General features: G+C 41.1%; 1 protein-coding gene across 1 annotated transcript in view; it reads left to right on the plus strand.

Annotated features, from left to right (window-relative positions):
* GAA1 (glycosylphosphatidylinositol anchor attachment 1) overlaps nt 1-9,841 on the plus strand; it is a 31,969-nt gene extending 22,128 nt beyond the window's left edge. The window contains exons 16-20 of the mRNA XM_074106772.1: nt 1,666-1,909; nt 2,549-2,956; nt 4,124-4,409; nt 6,271-6,451; nt 8,621-9,841. Of these exons, the coding sequence (XP_073962873.1) occupies nt 1,666-1,909; nt 2,549-2,956; nt 4,124-4,409; nt 6,271-6,451; nt 8,621-8,722 (1,221 nt within the window). The 3' untranslated portion in view covers nt 8,723-9,841. The remainder of the gene's footprint in view (nt 1-1,665; nt 1,910-2,548; nt 2,957-4,123; nt 4,410-6,270; nt 6,452-8,620) is intronic.
* The last annotated feature ends 1,973 nt before the right edge of the window (nt 9,842-11,814 follow it).

Here is an 11,814-nt window from a genome sequence, read left to right on the forward strand (position 1 = left end):
ACGAAATATCGGGTCGGTATTTCCATGTCGGTATTATCAGTGCCGGTAAATAGTGTCACCCGCTAGACGGACAGACGGTAGAGTTTTTTCCGAACCGGTGATAGTTTTTTTTTGACATTCATACATAATCATAAGTGCTTGTTATAGTCTAAAATTGAATAAAGATATTTCGACTTTTAATTTTTTTTGAGGTAGTGGCGGCACAGGACTTTAATTTGGACGTGGCCAAGATAAATTTTACGAGGCCGTATAAGGCACACCACATATTAGATGGCGGAGTTTGAACGGGGGGGAGACCGGGAAAATTAACTGTACGATTACAAATATTGAACGCACAGACCTTATATCGAGATAGACCTTACTCGTAAGAGTTTACCTACCTTGCGTGTAAAATGTTTGATCCACGGTCTTTGAATCGGTACCGTGCGGTCTTGATTCCCCACCACTAAATCTCGCTCGTGACGTCATCGTAGATACGAACAATTCGACACGCTAGGTTCTCATACAGTTCGCGCTCTTTTCGTCTATCTCGATATAAGGTCTGTGATTCATTTGCATAGCTTGACCACACTACTTCGCGGAAGAGTAACTAGGTTTTTTTATTATGAGATGGAGGTAAACGAGCAAGTGGGTCATCTGATGGGAAATGAACAACACGGCCCATGAGTCCCAACTATTCAAGGAGTCATTGGTCCGTTGCCGGCCTTTTAAGAAAGTTATAAGCCCTTTTCTTGAAAGCCCCGATGTCATAGTTCAGGGTTTCTCAATGTGGGGTACGCGAACCCCTAGGGGTCGCTATTCGACGGTAGGGGGTTCGCGACAAGGTTTACGTGATGGTGGCTGCAAGACTGGCCAGATGATTAAGATTGGTTTTTGGAGTCTTTTTGTATTTTTTTATTTCAACTCCAACTTTGTAAAGCACTTATTTGTTTGTTGTTGTTTGTTTCAGTTGGTATTTTCTTTGGCAAGACTATTCTTACCTATATTTGTTACCTTTTATTGAAATAAATAATATACATTATATTATCATGATGATTGAAATAAAAACTTAGTTTCTCCAACAGCCAGTTTTATTACTTTGTGGGGGGGGGGGCTGGGTTCGCTGTCGTCTATAAACTTTAACAGGGGTACGTGGAGCCAAAAGTTTGAGAAACCCTGTCATAGTTGTCCGAAAACACTGCTGACGGAAGGATTCCACAATTTCACAGATAAGAAATTTCAGAAATCCCAGAAAATTTTAGATTATCCATTTTATTTTAGATATAGCTATAGGTACAACTAGCGCCACCAGAGTTGAGGTCACGCACACAAGAACAAGTCATGACAGCGGGATTTTGACATTTACTCATTAATTTCATTCGTTCTCCTTCTATGCAAACAGTTCTTCATGTAGCTGTGTGTGTAATCATTCACTTCAACTCTCGTGGCACTACCTATACTAAATTTTAAAAATATCACTCCACTATCTTTTGCCCGCGGCTTCGCCCGCGTGGAATTCGCTGTTCGCTCGAGAACTGTGCATTTTTCCGGGATAAAAAGTAGCCTATGTTAACTATCCCTATGCCAAAAGTCACGTCGATCCGTCGCTCCGTTTCGACGTGAAAGACGGACAAACATACAAACACACACACTTTTGCATTTATAATATTAATATGGATGTTGCAGGTGCCGAATGGCAACCACGGCCTGTTCCACCGTTTCGGCATCGAAGCCGTGACCTTGGAGGGCAGGGATGCCCTGGACCCCGCCGGCGCCCCGCCCAAGGTCAACGCGCTCACATCAGCCAACTTCTACAGGCTCGGCATCGCGTTGGAAAGCATACTTCGCTCGCTTAACAACCTGTTGGAGAGATTCCACCAGAGCTACTTCTTTTACCTCATGGCGGCTACCAACAGGTTCATTTCTATAGGTGAGTTCCATCTTGAACATGAAACTACCGTGAGACTCGCTCATATTAAATGATATTGTAACGGATAACTCACGTCTTAAATTGAGTTTAGCTCGACATGTTTCGGGCTATTTCGTAGCCCTTCTTCATAGGAGCACGCGACTCGGCGTTCGCCGCAACACGCGCACTACGCGCCACCGCTCTGCTCGCGCGACTGCCCGACGAAGAGCTTGTTCAGAAAGGGCGAATTCGCCGCGATTCTCTCGCGCGTATTACGCGCGACCGTTGCGTCCACAAGGTGCGTACCAACGCGCAAGCATTTGGGCACTCGATACGTGCACTCGCTCTAGAGTTCGCGCGTTAACTGGAGTAGTGCGAGTCGAGAGTCTGGCGTAGTGCACGCGATTTACGCGCGTATTTTGAATTCGCGCGATGCTTGTGGACGCGATGTATTGACGTCTAGTACCTCGACAACGCGCGTATGAATTCGCGCGATACGATTCGCGCGTATTGCGCCCCTTCTGGACAAGGTCGAAACTAACACCGGCGCACAACTACCCGCATTTTTATCGTTATTTTTATTGTCAATGACAAATGTAGTCTACCCTTCACTCCAGCTTAATTTTCTCCTTATTAATTACATCTGATTTAATTTTACAGGTCAATACATGCCGTCCTTATGTCTCCTATGCGTTGCCATGCTGGTCAGAGCCCTGTCTCTCTGGGTGACCACTCAACAAGAAAACGAGGATGACAAACCGACAAAACCTAAACCGAAATCTGACTCCGATAAACCAGGAGAACAGGAATCCAAGGAAGCTGAAACTCGAGAAGAGACTGGCATGCGTAGAAGGAAGAATTCTAATGAAGTACTAGGAGATAAGGAAGTGATAGAGACTGACAAAAAGGTCAAGAAGACGCATAAGAGAAAGAATTCGGATGTACCAGCAGATAAGGGGTTGAAGGAGGAATCCAGTATGAGCATAGTGAATGTAGGAGCTAATTATTTGCTGGTACATTTCTTGGGTTATGCTGTTATGAATTCGCCTGTGTTTTTAAGTCAATTTGGTAAGTGAACTTCAGAGCGAATTTTAAATACAGACACTTTGAATCAGTACAGACGAGTATTTTCATATAGATGGCGCATGGCGAGAAATAATTCGCATATTAATTATAAAAATAGTAACTATCGCTGTTTCGAATAGGCTCAGAGTTGTTCAGCGAGATATGGAGAGGGTTATGTTCGGAGTTTCTCTTCGGGATCAAATCAGAAATGAGGAGATATGTAGAAAAACAATGGTCACTGGCATAGACAAGTGGATTAGCTCGTTGAAGTGGTAATAAGCTTGGTCAAAAAGATGGTCTTTGGGGCCGAAAATCGGATCGGCAAGCGCAGCGCAGGTGCAGGGGTTTGCAGGTGGTAGGACCTTGTGCAAGGTCCGCCCGTATTGCTACCACCATCTTGCTCGCTAATCCTGCCGTGAAGCAGCAGTGCTTGCACTGTTGTGTTTCGGCGAGGAGAGTAAGAGAGCCGGTGAAATTACTGGCACTTGAGGTATCCCATCTTAGGCCTCTAGGTTGGCAACGCACCTGCAATACCCCTGGTGTTGCAGGTGTCTATGGGCGGTGGTGTTTTCTTACCATCAGGAGAGCCACTTGCTCGTTTGCCATCCAGTCGAATAAAAAGAAAAAATAAAAGAAAAGCGTAAGACGTCCACCAACGAAAAGGACGGATGACCTGGTTAAAGCTGCAGGTTTACGGTGGATGCAGGCTACGGACCAATGACTACTTGAGTAGTTGGTACTGTAGTGGACGGACGGTACACTAAACTTGATATGCCCTAATTTGAATTAAAACCATGCGTATTCAATAAACTTCAAATATATTGCAAATCGCTTGCCTTCGTTGGCGGCTCGCATACAAGTCTCTCGAACTCCATTGCGCCCGTTCCCTGTTATAATATTTAAAAATAGAACTTGGTTGCCAGTTCTAAATGAACGAGTGTAAAGGAGTTTTACACAGTACAGTACTCATGGGCGTGGTGATCCCATCAGACACCCGCGCTTGCTCGTTTTCCTCCCTCTTATAATAAAAAAAACATCGTCATGGCATGCTGTCGTCGACATTACCTTTGCTTGAAGGATGACGTTTGTTTTGATGATGCTGGAGCAAGTGATGTAATATATGGGAATAAATGTCTCTTAGCCTAATCCTACCTTGTCTTTTCATTTCAGGATCCAAAAACGAGGGCCAAGGCTCAGAAGTGCCAGTATACTACGGCCTGGTGGCAATATCCCTTATCCTCACCTTCCTGACTCCATTCCTGCCGGGACTACTCCGCTCGGGTCGCATGACTTACGAGGAGTTATCCCTGGTCAACATACTGCTGCTTGTGGAACTGGCAACTGTCTGTCTGTCTGTCGGCATGCATAACTATCCACTGGGATTGGCTATAGCTGTTTTTTATACGCCATTGGCGCTGATCATTGGTGTGGTGATCAAAGGACGCGGTACTAAAAGGTAAGAATAACCCTCTTGTATTACAGTACCCGGCTAGGCGGTAGAGTACGGAAGAATTTAGATTAAAATATAAAAAAGATAAAGATAAAGATAAAAATATTTTATTTGCTTAAACATGAGTAATAGTTAAATACAGTTGGTACACATAAAAAAGAAAAGAAGTCCTACATGTTTTACCTAAATATAATAAAGAGCAGTTCAAACCCCCCAAAACTTTAAATTGTACGATGGCATCTTTAGGAAAAAGAGGGAACTATCCTTTTTCTAGTAGTTGCAAGAGCTCTCTATAGATATCTGAAGCTTACATGTTATTAACTTGACGTAAACTAATTAAGTCCATAAAGGTGCAGTATTTATTTGATATAAAACGTCACTTAATAAATAGGATGATTGATGGACGGTCGCCAGTGTTCGGAAATCGTCGTGAACAGCCAATTGTCTTTTTCCGAAGACAAATGTGCAATCTTTATCCGCTGGGTACTGTATTTTAAATTTTGACATTAAGAGACTTTATGCTTTAGTAGTAAAATCTTCGTGTAAGTAAACTAGAACTTTTTTTTTTATAAATGATTCCTAATTTATATTAATAAATCGATAAAACTAAAAGTTTATCCATCGCTATACAGCGTGGTATTGCGGCATGTGTGATGGACACTTTTGCGCGCGGTTCTTTAGGTTTCTTCCTTTATTTATTTATTATTAAAGGCTGACCAGGAATATAAAAAACCTGACGCGAGGGCAGCACTTCTACGTTTTATATTGCAACATTCTTTACACGTACTATAGGATACCTACCAATCATACTGACAACGTTGTCGGTGATGTTATTCAAAGGAATATTTTCTAATCTCTCGGACTTTTTTCTATGACAATCTTGTATAATCGTATGTATAATCTTCGGCATTTTAACGTACAACAACACACAATAACACTTTAAAATACCACGCGCAAACAACGTTAAACTTTGACAGCAATAGACAGATGACATTTGAATTTAGTGTTACCAGTGCAAGAAATTAGTTATATTGGTATTCCGCAATATGGCGAGGTTTTTTATAATTCTAGTCAGCCTTTATGTACTGTTTATGACTTCACAAACATTTTACTATCCATAAAAAAATTAACAATATATTTCACATGAAATCAGTACAAATGTAAGTAAGTGAACTGTTGTTTCCAGTGTTGCTATTTAATTTCTTTGTAATTGAAGTGAAAAGCAGAATGTGAAACTCGAGCATTAAACTCATTTTTCCGTCGACGTGTCTATCCACCCTCGCCGTACGCTCGGGCTATACGAACTTCTCGGGTAAAATGGCTCGTTTTATGCTCTTGTTGTACAGTGACTACTTATTGTTCGTCATTTGTTTATTTTCACATTTCAACCCAATGCTACCGTTAATTCGTGTGTGGTTAAGTATTGCAATTTGTGTGTTTTGGCGCTCTTGGACTTAGCTGATTGTTTTTTAGGGAAGACCCTTTATCTCGTGAATGCGCGGAGATATCGAGTTGAAATTAAAACCATATGCACAGTTTACAGTTCCTTGAAGTTGTGAAAAAATCAAACTTCTAAGTTAACGTAAAAAAAGATCTCTAGAGAGAAGAGTCTATGCTGCAAAAAACTTATATTTCGACACGCAAGGGAATACAAATTTCTAGGGTTTTTTCCGTTCGACCGTCGACACGCAAGGGAATACAAATTTCTAGGGTTTTTTCCGTTGTCCTAGAACTATGAATTTGAAGCGTTTATTCATAAATACATACAAATTTGTACGGAACTTTCGGTGCGCAAGCCCGACTCGCACTTGGCCGGTTTTTTAAATTGGAACCGCGACAGTTCAAGGCGGCATTTTTTTACCTCCAGGGCTGTCACCCTGTTCCTGAAGCGCGTGTTCTGCGTGGCGCTGCATCCTTTGGCAGCCCTGACGCTGGGTATGATGCTGTACAGTCGCGCCGCGTTCCCGGAGGACGGCGCGTGGGGTGCGGCCGGCCGGGGCCGGGACGCCGCCGTACAGGCCGTCATGTTCGCTGTTTCTGACTCCCTGGTACGTTGTCGTTACTCACAAAGCCAACACTCCACTTTTACTGGCTGGGGAAATACAGGGACTAAAAAGTAACTGTTAAATAAATGAAGACTGTCTCCTCTGCTGCTATATTTAGTAGTGCCCAGAATCTCCCAATAGGTTAAGACGGTCCCCATATCGAAAATACAAACTGAAAAATATAGATGCACAGAAAAACCAGAAAAATAAGACCAGCGCTGGGAATCGAACCCAGGTCCTCGGCAAAAAAAAGAGACAAAAAGATACAAAAAACAATCTTAATTCAAGTGGAAATACTCGAGCGCATCAGACATTCCTAAAGTATACGCAGTGTATATGCATATGCCAAACTTAGTTACGTACATAGTACCTTTGAAAAATATTCATAGGCGTTGTTTTTGCTTACCGTACAAAAATGTTCAAGGTTGTGTTCAATTTAAATCTTATCTAATACCTTTAAACGAGCAATATATATAATTAGAATCTCGGAAACGGCTCCAACAATTTCGATGAAATTTGGTATGTAGGGGTTTTTGGGGATGACAAATCGATCTAGCTTGGTCTTATATCTGGGAAAACGCTTATTATCGAGTTATATACCGAGCAAAGCTCGGTCACCCAGGTACTAACATTACATCTAATCAATATCATTTAAACCATTCACTGGACTCATTTCCACGTTGCTCTTGCGTCAGTTAATTTTTACGTTTGAACATAAAAATTTGGCCGACTAAGAAAAACTCCAGGTATAGAGCCGGCAACCTAAATAATTTATTATCAGGATGAATAGAACCTTCGAATGGCATGAGTTTCATTTTGCTACTTAATTACGTTTTTTTTTTTTTTCAATTTTTAGCCACCTTAAAATTAGGCTGACTCACGAAACTGCCAGGATTAGGCGAGGCAACCCTATAGATTTTGGAACTTCTTGATAAGCACTAAGAAGCCGTGGTGGCCTAGTGGTTTGACCTGTCGCCTCTCAAACAGAGGGTCGTGGGTTCAAACCCCGGCTCGCACCTCTGAGTTTTTCGAAATTCATGTGCGGAATTACATTTGAAATTTACCACGAGTTTTGCGTTGAAGGAAAACATCGTGAGGAAACCTGCACAAACCTGCGAAGAAATTCAATGGTGCGTGTGAAGTTCCCAATCCGCACTGGGCCCGCGTGGGAACTATGGCCCAAGCCCTCTTGTTCTGAGAGGAGGCCTGTGCCCAGCAGTGGGACGTATATAGGCTGGGATGGTTAAGCACTATCGATTGTACTACGTACCTACTTGCTACTCGATGAGGTAATTAACACCCAAAAAATGATAATCCAGGCAACCTTTTGATAGGCAACACCCTAGATAAATCGCATCTTGCTACTCGATGAGGTAGTATATGAGCGGTTAGTTCCGAAGGTGTTGATGTCTCTCGATGAGAGCTAAAACATAGATGGCGCTAGTGTCACTGCTTAAGTGGCTAAGAAAGGGGAAAAAAAGGCAGGCTGAAATGTGTGGTGCATGGGAGAAATTTGTGTCTAGACTCCTGTCCAGTGGCACGCAGCACGGAATGCTGAGGACCTGGGTTCGATTCCCAGCGCTGGTCTCTTTTTCTGGTTTTTTTCTGTGCATCCTTGTTTCAGTTTGTATTTTCGTTAAACACTAGTTAGGTTAGGCCTGTACTTAAGCTGTTTAGTCGTCTGAGTGCGATTCTGTAGCAATTATCTTTTCATCACACTTGCTCGTAAACAGTGTCGTAACATGCAGGCTACCTTGGTTGCAACCCCCCAAATAAAACCCTCGACCTTAATGTGCTTGTCATGAAACCCGTGGTCGGTAGTCATTGCCCGTACTAATTTTCATGTCATGAAGCCCAAGGTCGGTATGAGTTTGTTACTGCATGGTGTGCTGCTGCTCCGTGCGCGCGCTGCACACGCACGCCATGCACATGCTGCGGGGGGGAGGGCAGCGGGGAGCAGCGGTATCGGCAATTTTTGAAAAAATATTAGTTTTTTTACAATTGTACAATTTTACTCGCAAATGTGATGAAAAATATTGCATGTCGCACGGGCGGTACTAGAATTACGAACATCGACTCATTAATGCCCTCTGTCTTCGACTTCGGGCTTCTAATAGACTCTCGTTCGTAATTCCTTATTTACCGCCCTTAAGACACAATGTACTATTTCAGATCTACGGCAACTGGCTGTTCAACGTGGCGTGTACGACGCTGCTGCCCATGTGGATCATATTCTGGCAGATCATGACCAACCCCGTCCCCGCGCCTGCTTAGTTGCGACAGTATTGACACAAGTACTATAAGAAATTTAAGTTCAGTTTACATGTGCAAGGATGTTGTTGTTGTAGCGACTAGCGCCATCTAGTGAGCAAATATAGAAACTGTAACGTCGAAGTTTCTCAACACGGACGTATACGGTGATCAATCCAAATGGGTCAGTAGGGAGTAGTCAGAAACTATGAGAGATAGCGAAATCTCTTTTTAGGAACCATAACGTTGATTTCAAATTGAATAATAATAGCATTTTTTTTTAACTCTCATACATAACCGGGAATCGAACCTTCTCCATACTGGTCCATTTGGATTGATCATCCTGTATAAAACTTAAAAACAATTGACGCCTGTTGCGCAATATGTAATACTTATTTGGGTATAAAAAGCTTTGCCAAATGTTTTGAGTCGGGCCTCTATTCAAACATAGTTTAAGGGTGTCTGCACTAGATTACGCAAATGCATCTACTTCGCGTGTCCGAACCCCGACCAAACGTCGGGGTTGGCCCCATACAAAGACTGACCGCTAACTGACTAATCATGACTAGTGACTGACTCGAGCCCCACGGCGCGGGCGGGCGGCGCATTTGAATCGATTTTGCGCGGACATCGGGGAATTCACATCGCTAATTCGCTCTTGAGACGTCACAGTAGATATAAAAAAGTGACACGGTTGGTTTTCATACAGATTGAGGTGTTTGCTTTATCTAGTGTAATCTATATCTGTGGGTGTTTGGTAGGTGGTTGCAACCACTACAAAGTGTCTGGCAATGAAGGGAGTGATTTTTAATAATAATATTATTCCGAACAAAACCTATAAACTAAACTAAACTAGTCCTTCCTTCTTTCTGTAAAAAGGTTGCCTGGAAGAGATCGCTCTTAAGCGACAAGGCCGCCTACTGCTTACCTTGTAAAAAAAATCTCCGTGTATCTGTTTTCTGCATCGCTTACTACATATTTCTGGTGTACAATAAAGAGTCTTTGTATTGTATTGTATTGTATAAATATCGATGTTCATATATACTTAACGAATATAATGTGAAATTTCATAGTTGGGTTAGGTTAGCAGTGTTATTTTTTTTTATTTATTTAATTAAAACAATTCAACATGCATTAATTAATTATTTTTTGTTTTCTTATTCTTCTTCTTTTCTCAGCCTTCTTCTACCAAATTCTTGGCGTGGTAGGCCTCCTTCAACCTCTTCCACTCCGATCTATTTTGGGCACCTTTTTTATATCGTCTTTCCATCTCATTTGCGGTCTGCCCGCTGGTCTTTTCTGTTCCCATGGTCTCCAATTCAGAACAACTTTACACCACGAATCGGTTTTTCGGACAATATGTCCCGCCCATTGCCATTTGAGCTTCGCTATCCTTCTACAGTCACCAGCACCAATATCTGACACAACAAAGGTGCATAGATATCTGATACGACTCTATTTCTAGGGCCGGAAGGACGTGTCAGATATTTTTGCACGCTCCGCTGTGACAGATATTAATGCTGGTGACTGTATCAATGTCGGCGACTTTACTTTGCTTTCTGAGCCATTTGTTAGTTTTCCTGACCCTCCTTGTAACTTCAACCAGTTTCCTCTCCATTGCTCTTTGGGCAACTCGGAGCTTTTCGACCACAGCTTTCGTTGTTCCCCAACAACGTGGTGTTTTGTTGTTTTTTAATTAGTTATTATTTATTATTACTGTTAGTATTTCGGCCTTGTTCTGGCTGACGCGGGCTCTTGTTCTAATATACAACACTCAGCTCTCACCGAGTGACGAAAAAATGAAAAATAAATTATTTTTACAGTATGACCTAATATTTCGTAGCAAATAGTTCTTACATACTTTTATGAGATGGATTATAGAATTTGCATTGTAATAGGAAAGATTAACTTATATTTGTATAAGGCTTACTGCGATACTGCGAGAATACTACAAGGTTAAAAATGATAGCAATAAAAAAAATATTACATTCTACTTATTTATTATCAATGTCAGACCTATTTATAAATTTTTAAGCTTGTTTTGATTTAATATGGGAACTATATTTTCTGTCACTTAAATTTAGATTTGTCACTAAACTGCGAAACCCTAAATATAATATATATTTTTTTTTATTTATTTAATCTCATAATTAACACTTACAGTCAAGCCACACATGCTAATTATATAATAAGAGAAGTGCATAATAGACTGTATAAACTAAATATTTACGTTAAGCATCTATTGAGGTCGGTGTCACTATTGACTCCAAATGCCGGTTTGCCGATGCAAGAAATCTCGAATCGGAGGTAAAAAACAAATCCAGACTGTTGTTGTTGTATATCTATCCCTAAGAAATATATTAGTCGTCATATTAATCAAAACTGTCTCTAAGTATGAGTCATCAGATTAATGTAAACCTGTATCCTAAATTATAGTTTGATCATGAAAATTCGATCACCAAAATAATAGATCTGTCACCTAATAAATAGATCAGTTACTTAAGTTACGACGAGCGAAGCGAAGAGGAGTGTTAGGTATAACTGCGATCCGCAGTGCGCGAGCCGAGCGAGCGAAGCGAGCGTGCCGCGGTAGCGGCCGGTGAAGTGCCAGAACCGAAATTTTTTTTGCTAATACTTGTATGATGAGTACAAAGAATGTAGTAGGTACTTGAGTCTTGGATGTTTGTATGTAGTTAAGTGTATATGCATTTATGTCTGTCTACTCGTTGTTTAGCACCCATAGAACAAACTTTGCTTAGTTTGGGGCTGGGTCAATTGGTGTAATTTGTTTGAGGATATTATTATTATTATTTCATTCATTGTATTATCATTATCGTCAAATTTCAGTTCAATTATTTGATGATCAATATTATTTTCCAGTGATTAAAATTAATTTTGAGGTAGCCATTTCTATATTGTTTGGTGATTCAGTTTTAGTGACACATCTATTATTTTGGAACCCAATATAATTATTTGATTGATGATCAATATTATTTCCGACTAATTTTTAGGTAACCGTTTTAATATTATTTGGTGATTAAATTTAGGTGACAGATCTACTATTTTAGGAGCAAATTTTTTTTATTAGGTCGCGGAAAATGAATTTTTTAGGTGAT

This window comes from Choristoneura fumiferana, chromosome 24 (genome assembly GCF_025370935.1).
Source record: "Choristoneura fumiferana chromosome 24, NRCan_CFum_1, whole genome shotgun sequence".
Lineage (NCBI taxonomy): Eukaryota > Metazoa > Arthropoda > Insecta > Lepidoptera > Tortricidae > Choristoneura > Choristoneura fumiferana.